The 23,267-nt window shown below is 42.8% G+C and overlaps 1 protein-coding gene across 1 annotated transcript in view; it reads left to right on the top strand.

Moving 5' to 3' along the window:
• Positions 1-414: 414 nt before the first annotated feature.
• The window catches only part of lamb4 (laminin, beta 4), a 30,289-nt gene continuing 7,436 nt past the window's right edge, over positions 415-23,267 (top strand). Inside the window, exons 1-32 of the mRNA XM_056386398.1 lie at positions 415-513; positions 802-1,004; positions 2,074-2,209; positions 2,354-2,427; positions 3,635-3,823; positions 4,109-4,172; positions 4,282-4,496; positions 4,934-5,054; positions 5,421-5,609; positions 5,953-6,108; positions 6,259-6,362; positions 7,189-7,268; positions 7,908-8,091; positions 8,371-8,502; positions 8,608-8,796; positions 8,889-9,001; positions 9,095-9,215; positions 9,408-9,588; positions 11,608-11,751; positions 12,033-12,264; positions 12,414-12,571; positions 12,803-13,027; positions 13,170-13,387; positions 14,086-14,182; positions 14,610-14,979; positions 15,800-15,966; positions 16,683-16,891; positions 18,166-18,363; positions 18,812-18,956; positions 19,257-19,464; positions 19,656-19,791; positions 19,878-20,045. Coding sequence (XP_056242373.1) covers positions 495-513; positions 802-1,004; positions 2,074-2,209; positions 2,354-2,427; positions 3,635-3,823; positions 4,109-4,172; positions 4,282-4,496; positions 4,934-5,054; positions 5,421-5,609; positions 5,953-6,108; positions 6,259-6,362; positions 7,189-7,268; positions 7,908-8,091; positions 8,371-8,502; positions 8,608-8,796; positions 8,889-9,001; positions 9,095-9,215; positions 9,408-9,588; positions 11,608-11,751; positions 12,033-12,264; positions 12,414-12,571; positions 12,803-13,027; positions 13,170-13,387; positions 14,086-14,182; positions 14,610-14,979; positions 15,800-15,966; positions 16,683-16,891; positions 18,166-18,363; positions 18,812-18,956; positions 19,257-19,464; positions 19,656-19,791; positions 19,878-20,045 — 5,145 coding nt within the window. The 5' untranslated portion in view covers positions 415-494. The remainder of the gene's footprint in view (positions 514-801; positions 1,005-2,073; positions 2,210-2,353; positions 2,428-3,634; positions 3,824-4,108; positions 4,173-4,281; positions 4,497-4,933; positions 5,055-5,420; positions 5,610-5,952; positions 6,109-6,258; positions 6,363-7,188; positions 7,269-7,907; positions 8,092-8,370; positions 8,503-8,607; positions 8,797-8,888; positions 9,002-9,094; positions 9,216-9,407; positions 9,589-11,607; positions 11,752-12,032; positions 12,265-12,413; positions 12,572-12,802; positions 13,028-13,169; positions 13,388-14,085; positions 14,183-14,609; positions 14,980-15,799; positions 15,967-16,682; positions 16,892-18,165; positions 18,364-18,811; positions 18,957-19,256; positions 19,465-19,655; positions 19,792-19,877; positions 20,046-23,267) is intronic.

Here is a 23,267-nt window from a genome sequence, read left to right as displayed (position 1 = left end):
CAGTTTGTCTGTTGATCCTGAACCTCCAGTAGATGTAATCACAATAAGACACTGAGACAATCACACTGATCACCATCATCATCATCATCATCAATCTTCCTGTGAACATGTTTTCTTATGTAAGGCTGTTAGTTGTTAGCCACATGCTAACAGTGTTAATAAAGTTTGCTTTTGAATGTAAAACTAGAGTTTGTGGTTTAATGTAGCTGCCAGTCATTCACACACACACACACACACACACACACACACACACACACACACACAGTGCAGTGTGTTAGGGTTCAAACATTGTTGTGGTGATGTTTCTGTTAAGATCTGACCTCAGATCAGAAATCAGACTGTAACTCATCATGTGTTTGAATAATTGATAATAACTATTATAATAATAGTTTACATGTTGTTTTCTTTCAGAATTAATCAAGGAACAGGAAGTCCACCAGAGACCAGGATCCGTGAGACCATCAGACACCAGCAGGTGTCTCTCACATCTGACCATGATCCTCATCTTCATCTGTGAGTTCAGATCATCACAGATTATTGTCATTCATCTCTATAATCTATTACCTAGATAATGTCATATGTTATCCATAAAATGTCTTATAATAATCTATATAATCTCCTATATACTCTATTATCTATATAATCTCATACACAATTACATATATAACATATATGATCTCATATACAATAACATATGTTTCCACAGACTGAAGATGATAAAGTTATGATGATGATAAAAAATATTTTTATGCTGAAACATTTTGAGGTCTCCACTAGAATTTAAAATCTCTGTCTCTTCAGTTCTTCTTCCAGCAGCTCTGCTCCAAGACCCCCAGGACAGCCAGGACCTCCAGGACCTTCAGGACCGCCAGGACCAGTGTCCAGGCGGCTCCTGCAGCCCTCAGCTGGGTGACCTGATGGTGGGTCGAGCTGCTCAGCTCTCAGCCTCATCGACATGTGGTCTAGACGGACCTCAGAACTACTGCATCATAGGATACTTGGAGGTCTGACAACACAGTGTGACAACACCCTTACACTGTACATGTACAGTCAATACACACACACACACGCACACACACACACACACACACACACTAGTCCTAACACTACACACATAAACCAACACACTGTGTGTGTGTGTGTGTGTGTGTGTGTGTGTGTGTTTGTCTGTGCGTGTGTGTGTGTGTGTGTGTGTGTGTGTGTGTGTGTGTTTGTCTGTGCGTGTGTGTGTGTGTGTGTGTGTGTGTGTGTGTGTGTGTCTGTGCGTGTGTGTGTGTGTGTGTGTGTGGTGTGTGTGTGTGTGTGTTGTGTGTGTGTGTGTGTGTGTGTATGTGTGTGTGTGTGTGTGTGTGTGTGTGTGTTTGTCTGTGCGTGTGTGTGTGTGTGTGTGTGTGTGTGTGTGTGTGTGTGTGTGTGTGTGTGTGTGTGTGTGTGTGTGTGTGTGTGTGTGTGTGTGTGTGTGTGTTTGTCTGTGCGTGTGTGTGTGTGTGTGTGTGTGTGTGTGTTTGTCTTCCTGGCTCTCGCTCAGCCTCTCATACTGAAACATGTCCTGATCTGTCCTCGTCTCTTCATTACTGAACTTTTCGTCCTGATTCTTCAGGATCTTGATTCAAGTTTCATTAAAAACAGAATGAAACAAACAAATTAATATTTTCACAATTGTCATGACGCAGTGAGAATGAATAAATAAAAACCCATATTCTAACACACACACACACACACTGTCTACCTAGTGTTTACCTCTGACACACTGAACAGTCTCAGTGATTGTAGATATGAAGAAACAGGCGGATTCACTTACCCTGACCTGCTTTACCTTTAATCTGCTTTTAACTCCTCCTCTTACCCAATCAGAGAGCAGATACTTGGAGGATCCGCCCACTCAGTCCAACCACATCAGAGTATAGTTTCACTGCAGTTTACATGTCAACTCAATATTTTACAGTACAGAGTCATATTTAACAGGTAGAAACCTGAAACAGAGCCAGCCTCAGCAAGGGGGGCAGGGGCATGATGATGATGATTATTGATCATAATGATTATTGATCAGGTGAAAATGTCCTCATCCATCAGGAGGGGAAGAAATGTTTTACATGTGACTCTCGTCTGCCGTACGATCGCTACAGCAACCCGAACAGCCACCGCATTGAGAACATCATCACGACCTTTGACCCCGAGAGAAAAATGAAGTGGTGGCAGTCTGAGAACGGTGAGTTTAAGATATCATGATCACAGAGACTGTCCAATCAGAGAGGACGTGAAACTCACCTGAACTTAAGGGTTCATATTTAAACTGCAAGTGTGAATCATTATATTAATTATAATTAATATGTGTATGATCTCACCTGTGCAGGTGTTCACCAGGTCAGCATCAGGTTAGACCTGGAGACAGTGTTCCAGTTCAGTCACCTGGTCCTCATCTTCAAGGTAAAACGCTGTAACATAAACACTGTACTGTATATACTGTGTATGTATACAGTATGTATATACAGTGATCAATACTGATGAGGGTTACACTGAATCCTTTATTACTTATTTTTCTGTCTAATGTAATAAATGATTCAGTGTTTATACACATTTATATTTTTAAAGGGTTGATTATCTGATTTTTTTTCCCCCAACTTTATTAAGTGTAAAAAATGTGTCAAGTACAAACAGTACACATACACATCGATATGAGAGCTGATGACAACAAAGATTCCGAAAAGTATACATGAAATTATATTAAATGCACAACTGAATACATAGATGTATTTATACTTCAAAAATGAATAAATAAATAATAAATAAATACCAATTCAAAAACATCAAATAGTCATACATAAGCAATTATAATCAACTTCAAGGGGTTTCGTTGAAAATATTCTTCTAACATTCTAAAAAACAGATGCTTCTTTTATTGTTTATAAGCAACAAGGAATCAAGTAGGATACTAAATTCCATCAAGAAAAGGGGGAGAGTCAATCGAGTCAGTCGAATTTAAGAATTTCTGTTTATGATTAAAGAATTTTCCAAATAAAATAAAAACGTTAACAACATAGTTAAGAGATTTAACACTCTCATTGTCATAATAACATATTATATCTTTCAAAGTAAAATAATGGGTCACTTTAGTATTAGGAAAAATATAAGCATTTAAATCTGTACAAAATTTCATTACAATTTTATATTGAAAAAATAAGTGGGTAATAGTTTTGTGTCAACAAAACGAGCAAGAATTATCAATGTCAGTATATTTGGAGATTATGGAATTTACAGGGTAAATTTAATGTAAAATTTTGAAATAGAAAATTCATGTGGTAATAACAAGTTTTATTCCAATTTATTTCTTCCAAAAGTGAGTTCCAATAAAATGTTGCTCTTGGGGTGATTTTGTTTGTACTTTGAAAAATTCGATGAAAATGTTTATTATATACACTTTTTGTCGAATGTATTGATACCATTCAATAACAGTTCAGATGGGCTTTCATAAGAGTTCCCATCATCAAAACATAAATTACTCTTCATAAAGTGGATTAACCCTAAAGGAATAGCTTTAATTACTGAGTTGTATTCTTTAAAAGAAATAGGAAAATGGGTTGATGATCATTGAACATGTGAACTGACAGAGTGATGTCACTTCCTGTCTCTGCAGAGTTTCCGCCCAGCAGCCATGTTGGTGGAGCGATCAAAGGACTTTGGACAAACCTGGAAGGTTTTTCGTTACTTCGCAGAAGACTGTTCACTTCATTTCCCTTCAGTGTCCAGTGAGCTGGCCGACAGCATCGATGATGTCATCTGCGACAGCAGATACTCTGGATCAGAGCCGTCCACTGATGGAGAGGTGTGTGTGTGTGTGTGTGTGTGTGTGTGTATGCAGTACAGTGGGGTTTAAAGGCACTGAAACATTTTCACATAAACATGGAAACAATCAAAAGTTAAACAATAAAGTTTGAGGATTGTGAGATCATGCTGAGAGAGAATGGATCTTCAGCTCGAGTTCATGCTGTCATTAAAGTGAAAGGGAGACAAACCACATACTAAGATATTCTGATATTAATGTACATTTCATTTTCACTCTGTGTTAACGATGAAAGGATGTTTGTCTGTTCTGCTGTTACTCCACCAGGTGGTGCTCAAAGCTCTGGATCCCATCTTTGAAATACAAAACCCTTACACACCAAACATCCAAGGTGAGGTCAAAGAATCCTGCTGTCTGATTGGCTGTTGAAAAGTTCAAGTCAAAGAAGAACATATCAAACATATTAAACAAATTAATCACGTTTTATCCCTCATCCTCAGATCTCATCACTGTGACCAACATTCGGGTGAACTTCTCTCGTCTCTTCACACTCGGTGACACTCTGCTGAGTCGGAGACGCAGGAACCCTCAGGACAAATATTACTACGCACTCTACAACATGGTGGTGAGAGGAAGCTGCTTTTGTAATGGACATGCCAGCCGCTGTACACCTGTGGATGGAGGACGGGGGGACGTCTTCACCCAGACTGGCATGGTACGCACCAGGACTGGTACTGATCAGGTCTGTCCTGGATCAGTAGGACTGGTACTGATCAGATGAGGGTTAGGGTTCAGTGTGTGTTCATTCCACACAGACTGTAAAAGACATTCACTATTTTATTTTATTGTCTAATTGATAACAGTAATTATTAATTACATAATTAATTATTGTAGGGTTCTAAAGTCTAAGACCACATTCCATTCACTGGTCTCAGATTTTCGGACCCTGTATGTGGCCGTCAGGTTTTTCTCTGCACATCCAGATTCAACACAGAGTCCCAGGAATGTGAAATCCATCACGTATGATCTGTGAGGACATTTCCTCCGAATATTTACTTGTTGCTCTTGTTTGCTCTTGTTGAGAAAATCCATCAGACTGATTACATCAAAGCACACCTGAGCTCTCAGGTAAACATGCCTTCTGCTCTTCAGGTTCATGGTCATTGTGTTTGTCAGCACAACACGGCTGGAGAGAACTGTGAGAAATGTCAGGACTTTCACCATGACTCCCCCTGGAGGCCTGGAGGAGAAGACACAGCTGACATCTGCAGGAGTAAATTCAGTTCAATGAAACTTTTCCTATTTTAGCTGATTGAAAATATCAACCAGTTATTAATTTGTGAAAAATACAATGAAGGGATTTATTCCTAGTTCAGTTTTATTTTATCAAATAAATAACTTTCAATTTATTATTTATATATTTTTGATTTTTAAAACGAGGACTGACTCACTCAAATATCTTAGTAAAATCTTTTCATGTTGTATTTTGTATTTCATTTATATTTTGTTCTTTGTATTTAATGTATTTGATCTTCAGTTCAGACGGACTGGAAACTGTATATTAATATAATGATATATAAAGTGTCTTTACTGATTTGAGCAGTAATAGATTCAGACATGATGAATTGTGTTCTCTCAGGATGTAACTGTCATGGACACTCGGACTCGTGTCACTTCGACGCCGTTCGTTTCGAAGTGACGGGTGGCATGAGCGGCGGTGTGTGTGATGATTGCCGCCATGACAGGACAGGGCCTCAGTGTGAACAGTGTCGACCTTTCCTGTACCAGGATCCACAGCGAGCAACGGACGACCCGCACGCCTGCATACGTATGCTTCAACTGCTTTCACTTTGTCACTCTGTATGTGTGTTCGTGATGTTTATGATATCGCTTCATCACTGAATCCAGGTTCATGACTCTGGGACTGTACATGGAACAGAAGTTAGTCTCTTCAGCCAAAGGCCTCCTGCACTGAATGTGGCTCAGCTTAGCTGCTGAGGAAGGATCCAGTTCAGAGACGTCGTGGTCTGAGCTGCTGCTGGATCCTTCTGGACTGACAGAATCCGGTCCACACAGATTGATGGGTTATGGTTAGGGTTTTTCCATCATGCTGTGTTTCAGCTTGATGATGTCATGTGATGTGATGATGCAAGTTGCTTCCTGTGTTTCAGCTTGTGACTGTGACCCAGTCGGTTCTCATGGCGGAGGTCTTTGTGACGCTCTGAGCGGTCGATGTGTCTGTAAAGAAAATGTGGAGGGTCAACGCTGTGATCGTTGCAAACATGGCTTCTTTAATCTGAGACAGGATGACCCGGCCGGTTGCCAAGGTAACAAACAATTAATTATTTTTCATTTCAACAAACAGCTAAGCAGAGAAGCCTCATGTTTGATGTTGCCGCTTTCATTCAGGTTTGTTTGTTGTGTGTGTGTGTGTGTGTGTGTGTGTGTGTGTGTGTGTGTGTGTGTGTGTGTATCAGTGTGCAGGTGTCATGTTTTGGGAAGTGTTGGGTACTGTGATCAGCTGACAGGAAGTTGTGAATGTGACCGTTTGGCGAGCGGGCCATTGTGTGATCGATGTCTGGTAGGTTTCATCTTAAAGGGGCAGTTTGTAAAATCAAATGTGTTTAGTGACCTCTGGTGGCTGTTGCAGAAAACAGAACCATACAAAAGTCATACAAGTCATAGAGATAAACAGAGAATGACACGAGCTCAGATACTTACAGCTTTAATCTCTAACTTTCCACATTGAAATAAAAGCAACAAGACCAATGTCTATATGTTCTATATGTTGTTGAGTTGTGTTCTTACATTATCACAAATGTTTCCATCAATTCTCAAACCAGAGATATCTTTGATTTTAATCATGGTAATGTTTCATTGGTCGCCTGTTGACGACATCATATCCTCTATGGTCATATGTCTCATTTTTAAGATACACTGTTTATACCCTGGTCATTTTCAACTAAATTTTAACCTGATGAAGGGTCAGAAGGTCAAAGTTAAAAATGTTTTTTCACATCTAGTTTTTGTTATTTTGTTAGTTTTAGTTAATGATTAGTTAACGACTAGTTAATGATTAGTTAACGATTATAGCCTTGGTCCTGTCTGTTCTCGAGCAGTTTGCATCAGTTAAAAACCATTAAATGGGTGAAGGTCCTTTACAATCATGCAATGGCAGCAGTTCAGTTTATAAAATGATTTAACTGCTTTTAATGTCTCAGATCTTTTTAACTGTCTTTTCTTTTCTTCTCGACTAATTTTAACTAAATATGTTACTGCGTATGTATCAGCTGTAAAACCAGAGCTTATATATGAAGTACATGAGACTATGGTGGTTGCTGTGATACTGATTCCTGCTCTAAATGACTAACATGTTGGTGTGTGTGTGGTGTGTGCGTTATGTTCAGGCAGGTTTCTGGGGTTTGGGAAACTCTGCATTCAGATGTTCACCCTGTGACTGTGACATTGGAGGAGCTCACGGCACCACGTATGTGTCCTCTGATTTTATTCTGTTTTCATACAACGGTGAATTCATGTGTGAAATAATGAAGAGGAAGAACTCATTGAACTGTTTCCAGCCCTGAATCACAGGTTAGTATCAGAACAGGCCGATGACTTGAGGGACAAACAGGAAACAGATGTTTCTCTACAGAGAGTGATTCACAGAAAGAAGAAAATTTCACACAACTGAACACTGAGGCTTCATGAAGGTTTAATCTGTATGGACAAAGATCCAGTGACATGAAGGATGACACTGGTGTCAGTCAGTCACATCTTTAGTCACCATGGCAACAGAAACCAACATTAAATTTGTGATGTGAGATGACAAATAAAGACCAGACCATTTTTTGTTACATAAGTGCCATAAAAGAACTGTACTGAGTCTGGGTTCAGTACAGTTTATTTTTCACACCTGTTTTTGTCATTCACGTGTCAAAGCTGTTTATTGTCTTTGTTTTGTCTTATTTTATATTTTATCTTGTACATTTGTTCCACGACGGACATATGACAAATAAAGGCATTCTATTGTATTCTACGCTTCAGCAGTTCAGATGCAACAAACACATGAAACTGATTTCTGATCAGTTTGTTGAGTCCCTGTTGAGACGTCTTCCTGTCCCCTCAGGTGTTCTCCAGAGGACGGACAATGTAATTGTTTACCAAACATGATTGGGCGGCGCTGCTCTGACCCTGCTCCCGGGTACTTCCTGCCCCAACTGGACTACTTCCTGTATGAGGCGGAGCTTGCCACCCCACTGCACGGAGGAAGCTCGCCTCCTCCTACTAATACTCCGTCATCTTCTTCTCTGGTGAGTAACAGAGGTCGTGTGACAATACATCACTAACAGTATTACTGTGTATTTACATGCAGTGTTACTGTAGTATTTGCATGCAGTATTACTGTGTATTTATATGTAGTATTACTGTCTATTTTACATGCAGAATTACTGTAGTATTTGTGTGTATTTACATGCAGTATTACTGCATGTAAATTTTACTATTTTACATGCAGTATTTGTGTGTATGTTACATGCAGTATTACTGCAGTATTTGTGTGCATTAACATGCAGTATACTGTATAATTTCAGTTGAATCCGGTAGTTTTACCACAGTGTGAGAAGTACTACAGAGAGCAGGGCTTTGACTTTAAATTCAGCAATGGACGAGTTGTCCTGGTTCGGAGGACTCGTCGACTCGCCCGCCGAAGGAGACAGGGACAGGTGAGATGTCACTTGACCAGTGAGGGCGATTCAGTCTTAGATTTCAGCCAATCAGATTGTCCTCCATCTCGTCTTATGCACAGATGTTTTCTTTGGGTCCTGCAGCAGAGCAGCATCCCTCTGTACCCTGGTCACGCCCTGCAGATCATTACCCGGCAGAGGACACCTGATCAGCCAATCACCTGGACTGGCCTGGGATTAGTGAGAGTGTTGGAGGGGGCGGGGCTTCGATTTACTGTGAACAATCTGCCGTCATCGATGGATTACCAGCTGCTAATTCGCTATAAGCTGGAGGTGAAGCTCAATTAATTCATTAATTCATTTTTGCTGCTTTATTGTGACATTTTACTTCATTTATTTCAACATCAATTGATCTTTCTCTTCAGTCTCCATTTGATTGGCTGGCTTCAGTCAGCATCATCATGCTGTCACCAGGTGAGGGTGGCTGCAGCAGCAACCCAACAGGACGTGAAACTCTGATTCTTCCTGGAAACTCTGGGTGAGACAATATCTGTTTTTGTCTGTTGTTTGTTTACTGCTGTCTTTTGTTTCTTTGGTTGTTTACTGTTGTCTTTTACTTGTTTGTCTCCAGAGCAAGTATTCTGGATTCTGCAATGTGTCTGAACGCAGGCGGTCGGTACTTTGTGGATGTCGTTTTTAACAAACAGCCTGGATCTGATGGATCTGATGGCTCACACATCCTGATCGATTCGGTGAGGATGTCTTCGTACACTCAGCTGAAACTCATTCTGACTGATTGATTGTCCACTAAACTCCTCCCACTAACAGCAATGGTCCAATAACAGCTTAGCAGCAGTTAGTAGTGACAGCAGACCCTCTGTTGAGGATTGCTCTGACAGGATGTTTACAGTCTGTATTAAATGTTATGTTTTGAATTATTTTAGATGGGTCTGATTCCCCGAATCGAGTCTGTCCAGAACTTCTGCTCTCAGAGTGACCTTGAATCTTTCCGGCGCTTTCGCTGCATTGGATTGGCTGCTGAGCTCGACTCACAGGCGTCAGTGCCGGAGCGCTGCGAGGGACTCATCAAAAGCCTGTCGGCACAAATCCACAATGGAGCTGTTGGTGAGTGGCTCAACATGTGATGAAGAATTCACAGTAGAGCCCTTCATACAGTTAGGCCCAGAAATATTTGGACAGTGACACAAGTTTTGTTATTTTAGCTGTTTACTAAAACATATTCAGGATACAATTATATAATCAATATGGGCTTAAAGTGCAGACTCTCAGCTGTAATTTGAGAGTATTCACATCCAAATTGGAGCAAGGGTTTAGGAATTACAGCTCTTTAATACGTAGCCACCTCTTTTTCAAGGGACCAAAAGTAATTGGACAATTGACTCAGAAGGCTGCAAAAAAAAATAAATAACAAGGCTGCATGGGCTCTTCCTTCGTTAACCTGTCATTAATTAAGCAGTTAAAAGGTCTAGAGTTGGGGCGTCGTGTAGCGTAGTGGTCTAAGCAGGCGCCCCATGTGTAGAGGCCACAGTCCTCGCTGCATTTGGCCCCGGTTCGAGTCCCGCATCAGACGGCCTTTCGCTGCATGTCATTCCCCGTTTCCTGTCTCTCTCCACTATACTATCAAATAAAGGCATAAAAAGCCCCCAAAAAAATATACTTTAAAGAAAAGGTCTGGAGTTGATTCTAGGTGTGGCGTTTGCATTTGGAAGCTGTTGCTGTGAACACACAACATGCGGTCAAAGGAGCTCTCAATGGAGGTGAAACAGTTCATCCTGAGGCTGAATCCATCAGAGAGATAGCAGAAATGTTAGGAGTGGCCAAATCAACAGTTTGGTACATTCTGAGAAAAAAAGAGTGCACTGGTGAGCTTGGGAACTCAAAAAGGCCTGGACGTCCACGGAAGACAACAGTGGTGGATGATCGCAGAATCCTTTCCATGGTGAAGAAAAACCCCTTCACAACATCCACTCACACAACATACACTCTCCAGGAAGTAGGTGTATCAGTATCTAAGTCTACCATAAAGAGAAGACTTCATGAGAGTAAATACAAAGGATTCACCACAAGGTGCAAACCATTAATCAGCCTCAAAAATAGAAAGGCCAGAATTGACTTTGCCAAAAAACACCTGGAGAAGCCAGCCCAGTTCTGGAACTGCATTCTTTGGACAGATGAGACTAAGATCAACCTGCACCAGAATGATGGGAAGAAGAAAGTTTGGAGAAGAATTGGAACAGCTCATGATCCAAAACACACCACATCTTCTGTAAAACATGGTGGAGGCAGTGTGATGGCATGGGCATGCATGGCTTCCAATGGCACTGGGTCACTTGTGTTTATTGATGATGTGACAAAAGACAGAAGCAGCCGGATGAATTCTGAAGTGGATAGGGATTTACTTTCTGCTCAGATTCAGCCAAATGCAGCAAAGTTGATTGGACGGCACTTCACAGTACAGATGGACAATGATCCAAAACATACTGCAAAAGCAACCCAGGAGTTTTTTAAAGCAAAGAAGTGGAATATTCTGCAATGGCCGAGTCAATCACCAGATCTCAACCCCATTGAGCATGCATCTCACTTGCTCAAGACAAAACTTAAGGCAGAAAGACCCACAAACAAGCAACAACTGAAGACAGCTGCAGTAAAGGCCTGGCAAAGCATCACAAAGGAGGGAACCCAGCGTTTGGTGATGTCCATTGCCTGCAAAGGATTCTCAACAAAATATCAAAAAGTAACATTTTACTTAGGGTTATGTTTATTTGTCCAATTACCTTTGAGCCCCTGAAATGAGGAGCGTTTGTATAAAAATAGCTACAATTCCTACATGTTTAATCATATATTTTTGTTCAACCCTTGAATTAAACCTTAAAGTTTGCACTTCAATTCCGTTGTAGTTGTTTCATTTCAGATCCAATGTGGTGGCATGCAGAGCCCAAATCATGAAGATTGTGTCACTGTCCAAATATTTCTGGGCCTTACTGTATGTGATTCAGCACATTGAGAAAGTTCATGAAGCGACTGGACACAAAACTTTTGTTTCATTTCAAGACTTCATTGTTTTTGGTGTGTTTCAGAGGTTATTGTTCTATCATAAACATTCTGTGTATTTCCTGTTTTCAGTGTGCAGGTGTAATGTCATTGGTTCTCTCGGACCATCCTGCAGTAAACTGGGTGGGTTCTGTGACTGTAAACCCAATGTGATTGGCCGTTGCTGTGATACCTGTGCACCACTGACGTTTGGTTTAGGATCTGACGGCTGCAAACGTAAGAAACTCTCGCATTCAAATTGTATTAAAGACAGATGACGTCTCCACTTCCTCCCACTGTTTAAAAATGAATCGAAAATATCAGAGATACGAGCGATGCCATGTTGTGCTGAAAACATGCATGTGATGTGTACTTTGATTTTGGCCCATGTCCCATTCACTAACATGTAGGGTGTGGATTTTATGACCTGTAATGCAGCCATGTCAGCCATTTTTATATACAGTCACTGATCTGTGATGAAAACCATGATAGATTTTTCTCTGCTGTGTTATTTGCAGCGTGTGAGTGTGACACTCGTGGTTCAGTGTCACAGCTGTGTGATCAGGTCAGAGGTCAGTGTGCGTGTCGCTCAGAGGTGACGGGGCGACGCTGTGATCGCTGTCAGACGGGATTCTGGGGTTTCCCATTCTGTCGACCCTGTGAATGTAACGGACTGTCAGAGGTGTGTGACGAAGAGACCGGAGAGTGTGTGAACTGCAAAGAGCACAGCACGGGACGGCACTGTGACAGGTTATGTACATATATACGTGTATATATATATATATCTATATAGCAGGTGAAACCTGCAGTAACTAACTTCCTTATGAGGTCTTTATAAACAGAACTGTTCATATTGTAGATGTTCCGGTTCTCGTGACACTTTTATGATACTGATGCAGGTGTGTGGAGGGTTACTATGGTGACCCTGTCTCCAGACAGCCCTGTCAGCCCTGCTTGTGTCCAGATGTTCAGGGCAGCGGACGATTCTTCGCCACTTCTTGTCAACACAACCCACAGTCCCTCAGTCTGACCTGCAACTGCAGAGAGGGGCACACAGGTACAAGCTGACATCTGTTGAAGTGCTCTGCTCACCAAACATGGTTATTGTTCACATCTTAATCTTTCTAGTTTCTTTCATCTAACCCTTCAAAGAGGTAGGTGACAGGTGTCACACACAGGTGATCTATGAGTCTCTGTCAGACATGTTGACACAACAGCAGGGCAATAAAACTGGTTTCTTATGTGCATGAACCACATAAACACAGTAATCATTAAAAATCTCTCTCAGGTCCACGTTGCGATAGATGCAACCCTGGTTTCTATGGTGACCTGACGGTACTGGGTGCTAGCTGTGAGGAGTGTTCCTGCAACAACAACATCAACCCAGACGACCGTGACTCCTGCGACAGCCTGACAGGCGACTGTCTGTGCTGCCTCCACAACACGATGGGACCACGCTGCCAAAACTGCAAACCTGGTTACTATGGCAACGCCTTGGTGCAGGACTGCAAAGGTACAGACATGAGTATTCATGCAGCACATTTTACACAAGATGATGTAATACAGTGTCCATCAACTAAACCTCAACATTCAACCGAATACTGCCATATATATATATTTCATCTACATTAAGTAATACATTGTGTATTTCCCAGAATGCTCCTGCAACCGGCGGGGGACGGAGGTGACTCGGTGTCCTCTGGGGAGTCCCTGTTTCTGTGATCCAACTACAGGACAGTGTCCCTGCAGGAGGGGGGTAGAGGGGATCCTCTGTGATGAATGTGAAGACGGATACTGGAACCTAGACGGACCATCAGGGTGTCAGCCCTGCAGCTGTGACCCCGTCAACTCCCTGTCCAACATATGCAACAAGGCAAGACCACCAGGCTAACAGATCATCAGGCTAACTGACCACCAGGCTAACTGACCACCAGGCTAACAGATCATCAGGCTAACTGACCACCAGGCTAACTGACCACCAGGCTAACAGACCACCAGGCTAACAGACCACCAGGCTAACAGATCACCAGGCTAACTGACCACCAGGCTAACTGACCACCAGGCTAACAGATCACCAGGCTAACTGACCACCAGGCTAACAGACCACCAGGCTAACAGATCACCAGGCTAACTGACCACCAGGCTAACTGACCACCAGGCTAACAGATCACCAGGCTAACTGACCACCAGGCTAACAGATCACCAGGCTAACTGACCACCAGGCTAACAGACCACCGGGCTAACTGACCACCGGGCTAACAGATCACCAGGCTAACTGACCACCAGGCTAACAGACCACCAGGCTAACTGACCACCAGGCTAACAGACCACCAGGCTAACTGACCACCAGGCTAACAGATCACCAGGCTAACTGACCACCAGGCTAACGGACCACCAGGCTAACTGACAACCAGGCTAACAGATCACCAGGCTAACAGACCACCAAGCTAACTGACCACCAGGCTAACTGACCAAAAGGCTCTGTTAACGTTGAATGTGTTATGAAGTTGAGTTAAAAGTAAAATAAAGAAACATTTTAACAGTAATAAATAATTACTGTGTTGTGTTCAGGTGACGGGACAGTGTCCGTGTCGTCCTGAGTTTGGAGGGAGACAATGTGATGAATGTGGAGAAAACCACTTTGGAAATCCAGATCTGCAGTGTATCTGTGAGGATCAACACACACACACACACACACATTTTGTTTTCAAGGCAGAGGCCCGGTTAAAACCTGTTCAGACCAGGTCTGACTTGGACCTGATAAAGTCACAAGTGGACAGGTCTAAGTCTGTCAGCTCACACCTAGTATTAACCTGAGTCTCCACATATGTCTCAGTGACCACTTGTCAGAGGATGTCAGCAGAGTGAGTTGCCCTTCAATGTGGCCCAGGACACATTCACATTCACACTGCTAAAAGAAGGTGGACACAGGTACAGACCACCTCTGATCCTTAATGCGTCTCACACCTGAACCTAGAGCTTACCACTGGTGATCAGATCACCTTAGACAGATGTTAATACCAGGACTGAACAGGACTGAGCAGGACCAAAGATACTGGTTGTTTTTATTTTAATTCATCACATCTTGTTCTCAGCTTGTGACTGTAACCTGGAGGGAACCGAGCGTCCATCATGTGACCCTGAAACCGGTGAGTGTATCTGTAGATCTGGTGTCACTGGGATCTTCTGTGATGAGTGTGCTGCCGGCTACAGCTCAGTGTTCCCGGCCTGCGAGGAGTGCCACCCCTGCACTGCCCTCTGGGCCGAAAATGTCACCGACGTCCAGCGAGCTGCCCAGAGGATGAAAACCTTCATCCCTCACCACAGTGATGACCTGCGGCCTGGAGACAGTCACCGCCGGCAACAGATGATGGAGATGCACTCCAAGCTGGACAACCTCACCAACCTGACAGGACTCTCCCTGCCAAAAGTGGAGAAGGTGGAGAAATTGTGGGGGAAGATTGGGTAAGTTCTTCTTTCTTGATCTGACATGTTAAGAACTCAAAGAAATGAACACGACATGTCACATTCACCCACACACATGTATGATACGTGACACCCACACACACACACACACACAATCATACACTGATGGAAGCACAACCTTCTCTACTCTACCTCCTGAGCCACAGCTGCCCCTCTCCTGTCTTTTATTTGAAGTGTTGATCCAATAGAAGATGTATTTGTGGTTTTAAGAACCAAAAACCATGTCAGTCAGTCGTTTTATTTCTTTTCTCATTGGCTGACTGTTTCCTGAGTGACACATGGCCGGGCCAACCACAGGTAACAGATTGTAGCTAACCACTGTAGCTTGGTAGAGCTCACTGGTAAATGGTGATGGTCATGAGCCGAGCAGACATGAAAATCAGATTAAAATGTAGAACTCATAAACAGTATTTCAGAAAAAATCTACTTTATCCACTGGGGAGGCTGTGTAGTGATATCTGGCTTCCTTAGATCCAATCTGTCTTGTAACTCAGCAACAGAATGACTTTTTGGTCAACAGGTTGGATGGTGATTCCAGGTGGGCGGGGCTTGATGACTGTTTTGTTGTGTCAAAGTTCAAAGAAGTCCTGGCGGCTGGTTTTATGGCTCAGTTTCTGGATATAGGCTATGTGCATTCCTCTGATACTTTCACTGTATTAATATACAACCTAGACCTGGTTTATAACCAAACAACACATGGACATCTACCTTTAGACTGTATGGAGCTTTAAAATCAAAGAGCCAGTCCTGTTGTTGTTTCACTCTGTAATCAGAAATGAAACATTTTAAATGTTTACAGGAAGTTGAAAGACGCCCTTGACCCAAACATGATCCTGATCGACCCATCTCCTCTCCTCAACACTGAAATTGACAACATTCATCTGGATTTCAAGAAGCTGCTGAACAGCTTGAAGGAGAAAATCATCAAGGATCCAGATGATGAAGATGATGAAGACAACCTGGAAGGTACAGAGTATATCCTGATGTATGCTGCAGTCAGACTGGAATTCATCCCTCATCCAGTTCTATGGAACAAGATTAGACACAACCACCTGACCTTAAGGTGATCTGGATCTGGATCAGACTGAAGTCAACATGGTCTGGTCTGAATCACATCTGTACAGGTGGTCACAGTCCTCCAACATGTTAAAAGGTCACCTGACTCCTCGGCTTCCTGTTAGCTTGCGCTGTCCAGCGTGAGGCTTCACGCCAGTCACAGTGTGTTCAGACCAGATCCAGATCACAGTAAAACCAGGTGCAGCAATCCTGTCATTAACTCACCTGCCTTCTCCACAGTTCTTACTGAACTTAGACCTGTGACATGTTGAAGCTCCTCAGCCAATCAGAGTGGGGGGGTAGGAATGGCCTCTTTATAACTGCAAGTGACTTTACAACCTTACTGCTGTTAGCCTGTTAGCCTTTTATTTCCTCAGAGTGAAATGACAAATACTTTGTGACAAATTAACTTTAATCCATTTAAATAAATTGTAAAGTGAAGAAATCTGAAAACTGCTGAACTCAGATCTTATTCTCCTCAGCTGATCACACAGAAACTTTTCAGTGAGAAGAGTTTCTACTGTTGAGAGCCTTTCTCTATGTGACCAGAGCAGAACCAGACCTCAGCAGAGCCTGGATCAAAGACTGTGTTGCTGCTTCTTCACTTTGTTTCTGGTCTGTCACAGAGCTGCAGGACAAGATTCAGAAGCTTCATTCAGAGTTCATGTTGGATGAGAAGAGGGTAAAAAATGCCAATAAAGGTTTGGAGGACTCCATGGACACCAGACAGGAAGTCAAACTCAAACTGAGCGCGTGCAGCAAAGGAGGAAGAAGAGACCTGGCACCGCTGGAGATGAAGATCAAAGAGCTCAGTGTGGTACAGTTCAACCGAAAGGTGAGTTTGTCATCTGGATATGGCACAGCCACCTTAATGCTACTTCCTTCCAGTGGCCACTCATAGTATTGCAACAAAAAAAATCCCCTGAGACCCAAAGAGCCTTTTCCCCATAGACCTCCATTATAAAAGAGACATCATCCCAGTGTAAGGTCTTAACAGTAATGAGCATGTGCAATGAGGCACCAGCTCTGCGTCTGGTCTCTTCTTATAATATGTCCATGTTTTTATCACATTATATCACAGATACTGATTGAACTGTTTCAGCCCTGTCGTCGAAATAGATCAGTTGACTATTGATTAATGTTGACTCCAGGCTGATCAGCTGATCTATAAACAGCAGGCTCATATGATTTACAAGTTGATAATATAATAACAGATATAACATTTTAATAGACAGGTAGGACATGAGTCTTTACCTGGAGAGTCCCATGACACTCTGTGTGTAAAGCGGTAGCTGTATTTAAGTGAGTGTGAGCTGGGATCTAAACCATCCATGAAGTCAATGATAATGACAGTCAGGGCTGATGCTGTGATCTGATGCTGTGATCTGAAGCTGTGATCTGATGCTGTGATCTGATGCTGTGGTCTGATGCTGTGATCTGATGCTGTGATCTGAAGCTGTGATCTGATGCTGTGGTCTGATGCTGTGATCTGATGCTGTGATCTGATGCTGTGATCTGATGCTGTGATCTGATGCTGTGATCTGATGCTGTGATCTGAAGCTGTGATCTGATGCTGTGATCTGATGCTGTGATCTGAAGCTGTGGTCTGATGCTGTGATCTGATGCTGTGATCTGATGCTGTGATCTGATGCTGTGATCTGATGCTGTGATCTGATGCTGTGATCTGATGCTGTGATCTGAAGCTGTGATCTGAAGCTGTGATCTGATGCTGTGATCTGAAGCTGTGGTCTGATGCTGTGATCTGATGCTGTGATCTGATGCTGTGATCTGATGCTGTGATCTGATGCTGTGATCTGATGCTGTGATCTGATGCTGTGATCTGATGCTGTGATCTGATGCTGTGATCTGATGCTGTGATCTGATGCTGTGATCTGATGCTGTGGTCTGATGCTGTGATCTGATGCTGTGGTCTGATGCTGTGGTCTGATGCTGTGGTCTGATGCTGTGGTCTGATGCTGTGATCTGATGCTGTGGTCTGATGCTGTGATCTGATGCTGTGATCTGATGCTGTGATCTGATGCTGTGATCTGATGCTGTGATCTGATGCTGTGGTCTGATGCTGTGGTCTGATGCTGTGGTCTGATGCAGGTCTGTGGAGGACCAGGTCTGGAGGACTGTTCAGGATGTGGTGGAGCTCTGTGTGGTCTGGATCTGGGAGACAGGAAGTGTGGAGGTCCAAACTGTGATGGAGTCATTCCTGTGAGTCAGAAAGCTTCAGAAACAGCTGAGAGAGCCAAGGACCAACTCATCACTCTCCAATCCAGACTAGAGGAGTCCAAGAACAAGGCAGGTTTACACCGCGATTACTGGAAGGAATGGTGTCAGTACTGCCCCAGTCCTCTGCATGTGTTTTCAACAAGGCAGCCCAGATAAACCACGAGACCAGAATGAATCAGAATGATCTTTATTGTAGACATCCACCCAGTGTCCATTTTATTAGGTACAGCTCGCTCAGTCTGAGTCTAATCAAACAGTCCAGTAATCAATCCTCCTCTGCAGTTTTATCTGGTGGCTGGCAGATCTCAGTGCTGAAACTTGAACTGTGAAGTTCATGATATCAGCAGCTGAGGTTACACTGGGCTGTATGAGGAGGGGAGGAGCTCTCCCCTCCTCATACAGCCCAGTTTAACCCTTGCATGACTGACTGTCTGTGGACAGATGAACAGGACTGCTGGACACACTTTTCTGCTTCACTGTAAAATAAATGTTGTTATATCTGTTTATTCTGGGTCAGATCAATTATGCCAAACAGACAGCTCAGGACACCAAAGACCAGGCCAAAGACCTGCAGGACCGGAAAAACGCCAACATGGACTCCTTCGAGAGAGAGAAGACCAAAACAAGGGAGATCATCCAGCAAGTCAAAGACTACCTGATAGGTGAGTGTTCACTTGATACTGTTGGAGGCTGGGCCTCAGCTGCACCACTCCACTTCAGTTATTTGGTCAAAAGAACAAACATTTATTACTGTTATGTTGTCAGGTCTTGGCCTGAATTGTTGTATTACACTGTCAGTCCCTTTTATATACAGCACTGACCCCATCCACCCAGGAGAGTGTTCATCATCAGAAACATGCACTGCCCACAAGGACTCAGGCTAACACACATGCTATATGATAGAACAGAGTTCATGTACAGTTTTATAATGATTTTATCCTTTAACAATGACCCTCGTCCAGATGAGATGGTTCCTCCAGAAGACATTGAGAAAATGGCCCGAGCTGTGCTGGACATCCAGCTGCCACGATCTCCTGTGCAGTTCCAATCAATGATCAATGACATCAAGAATCTGCTGTCAAATGCTACACACTTCCAGGATGACCTTAAGAACCTGGAAGAGCGCACCATGGCCACCCAGGACCTGCTGCAGGAAGCTCAGAAACTCAAGTCAGTTTCTAAAAACACAAAACTTCAGTTTAAACATTAACTTTATTTAAAGCTCAACAACATGAAACATCTGTTAACTTTACCTCCTGACTGATCGATGAGTGACTGACTGAACACGCTCGTCTGGTATCTGGTCACAGTCCTGCTCTCTTCATGAAGAAGTCTTTGTGGTTTTTGTTGCTTGTGTTTAGGGAGCGGACAAAGGACATCGATGTGACAGAGATCAGAAGAGACATTTATGAAGCAGAGAGAGCTCAGGACAAAGCCAACAATGACCTGGAAACAGCCGGCCGAGACGGAGACATGAGCAAAGAGCAAATCCAAGACGTAAACATCAAGAAGATTTTAGATATGTCACTTCTGTTCGGTGATAATATAATGTGTTTATACATGTTTTTTTATACATATTTCAGATTAAGGACAAACTGGAAAATATTGAGACAAAGCTGATCAATCGTCGACCTGAAGATCTGAAGAACGAGATGGAAGCTCTGAAAAAGAAAAATGAGCAGAACAGAGAGATCGCAGGAGAGGCACAGGAGGCTGCCGAGTCAGCTTTTACCACTACAGACACACAGACAGTAAGACTACTGACACACAGACAGTGACTACAGACACACAGACAGTGACTACTGACACAGAAACAGTGACTACTGACACACAGACAGTAAGACTACTGACACACAAACAGTGACTACAGACACACAAACAGTAAGACTACTGACACAGAAACAGTGACTACAGACACACAGACAGTAAGACTACTGACACACAGACAGTAAGACTACTGACACACAAACAGTGACTACAGACACACAAACAGTAAGACTACTGACACAGAAACAGTGACTACAGACACACAGACAGTAAGACTACTGACACACAGACAGTAAGACTACTGACACACAAACAGTGACTACAGACACACAAACAGTGACTACAGACACACAAACAGTAAGACTACAGACACACAAACAGTGACTACTGACACAGAAACAGTGACTACAGACACACAGACAGTAAGACTACAGACACACAGACAGTAAGACTACTGACACACAGACAGTAAGACTACTGACACACAAACAGTGACTACTGACACAGAAACAGTAAGACTACTGACACACAAACAGTGACTACTGACACAGAAACAGTGACTACAGATACACAGACAGTAAGACTACAGACACACAGACAGTAAGACTACAGATACACAAACAGTGACTACTGACACAGAAACAGTGACTACAGACACACAAACAGTAAGACTACTGACACAGAAACAGTAAGACTACAGATACACAGACAGTAAGACTACTGACACACAAACAGTGACTACTGACACAGAAACAGTGACTACAGACACACAAACAGTAAGACTACTGACACAGAAACAATAAGACTACTGACACACAAACAATGACTACTGACACAGAAACAATAAGACTACTGACACACAAACAGTGACTACTGACACAGAAACAGTGACTACTGACACACAAAAAGTAAGACTACTGACACAGAAACAATAAGACTACTGACACACAAACAGTGACTACTGACACAGAAACAGTGACTACAGACACACAGACAGTAAGACTACAGACACACAGACAGTAAGACTACTGACACACAGACAGTAAGACTACTGACACACAAACAGTGACTACTGACACAGAAACAGTAAGACTACTGACACACAAACAGTGACTACTGACACAGAAACAGTGACTACAGATACACAGACAGTAAGACTACAGACACACAGACAGTAAGACTACAGATACACAAACAGTAAGACTACTGACACAGAAACAGTAAGACTACAGATACACAGACAGTAAGACTACTGACACACAAACAGTGACTACTGACACAGAAACAGTGACTACAGACACACAAACAGTAAGACTACTGACACAGAAACAATAAGACTACTGACACACAAACAATGACTACTGACACAGAAACAATAAGACTACTGACACACAAACAGTGACTACTGACACAGAAACAGTGACTACTGACACACAAAAAGTAAGACTACTGACACAGAAACAATAAGACTACTGACACACAAACAGTGACTACTGACACAGAAACAGTGACTACTGACACACAAAAAGTAAGACTACTGACACAGAAACAATAAGACTACTGACACACAAACAGTGACTACTGACACAGAAACAGTGACTACTGACACACAGACAGTGACTACTGACACAGAAACAGTAAGACTACTGACACAGGAACAGTGACTACAGACACACAGACAGTGACTACAGACACACAGACAGTAAGACTACAGACACACAGACAGTAAGACTACAGACACACAGACAGTGACTACAGACACACAGACAGTAAGACTACAGACACACAGACAGTAAGACTACAGACACACAGACAGTGACTACAGACACACAGACAGTAAGACTACAGACACACAGACAGTAAGACTACAGACACACAGACAGTGACTACAGACACACAGACAGTAAGACTACAGACACACAGACAGTGACTACAGACACACAGACAGTAAGACTACAGACACACAGACAGTAAGACTACAGACACACAGACAGTGACTACAGACACACAGACAGTAAGACTACAGACACACAGACAGTAAGACTACAGACACACAGACAGTGACTACAGACACACAGACAGTAAGACTACAGACACACAGACAGTAAGACTACAGACACACAGACAGTGACTACAGACACACAGACAGTAAGACTACAGACACACAGACAGTAAGACTACAGACACACAGACAGTGACTACAGACACACAGACAGTAAGACTACAGACACACAGACAGTAAGACTACAGACACACAGACAGTGACTACAGACACACAGACAGTAAGACTACAGACACACAGACAGTAAGACTACAGACACACAGACAGTGACTACAGACACACAGACAGTAAGACTACTGACACACAAACAGTGACTACTGACACACAAACAGTGACTACTGACACACAAACAGTGACTACTGACACAGAAACAGTGACTACAGACACACAGACAGTAAGACTACTGACACAGAAACAGTGACTACTGACACAGAAACAGTGACTACAGACACACAGACAGTAAGACTACTGACACAGAAACAGTGACTACTGACACAGAAACAGTGACTACAGACACACAGACAGTAAGACTACTGACACAGAAACAGTGACTACAGACACACAAACAGTAAGACTACTGACACAGAAACAGTGACTACTGACACAGAAACAGTGACTACTGACACAGAAACAGTGACTACAGACACACAGACAGTAAGACTACTGACACACAAACAGTGACTACAGACACACAAACAGTAAGACTACTGACACAGAAACAGTGACTACAGACACACAGACAGTAAGACTACTGACACACAGACAGTAAGACTACTGACACACAAACAGTGACTACAGACACACAAACAGTGACTACAGACACACAAACAGTAAGACTACAGACACACAAACAGTGACTACTGACACAGAAACAGTGACTACAGACACACAGACAGTAAGACTACAGACACACAGACAGTAAGACTACTGACACACAGACAGTAAGACTACTGACACACAAACAGTGACTACTGACACAGAAACAGTAAGACTACTGACACACAAACAGTGACTACTGACACAGAAACAGTGACTACAGATACACAGACAGTAAGACTACAGACACACAGACAGTAAGACTACTTACACACAAACAGTGACTACTGACACAGAAACAGTGACTACAGACACACAAACAGTAAGA

Source organism: Seriola aureovittata, chromosome 10 (genome assembly GCF_021018895.1).
Source record: "Seriola aureovittata isolate HTS-2021-v1 ecotype China chromosome 10, ASM2101889v1, whole genome shotgun sequence".
NCBI lineage: Eukaryota > Metazoa > Chordata > Actinopteri > Carangiformes > Carangidae > Seriola > Seriola aureovittata.
This window is presented reverse-complemented; position numbering and strand designations above follow the sequence as displayed.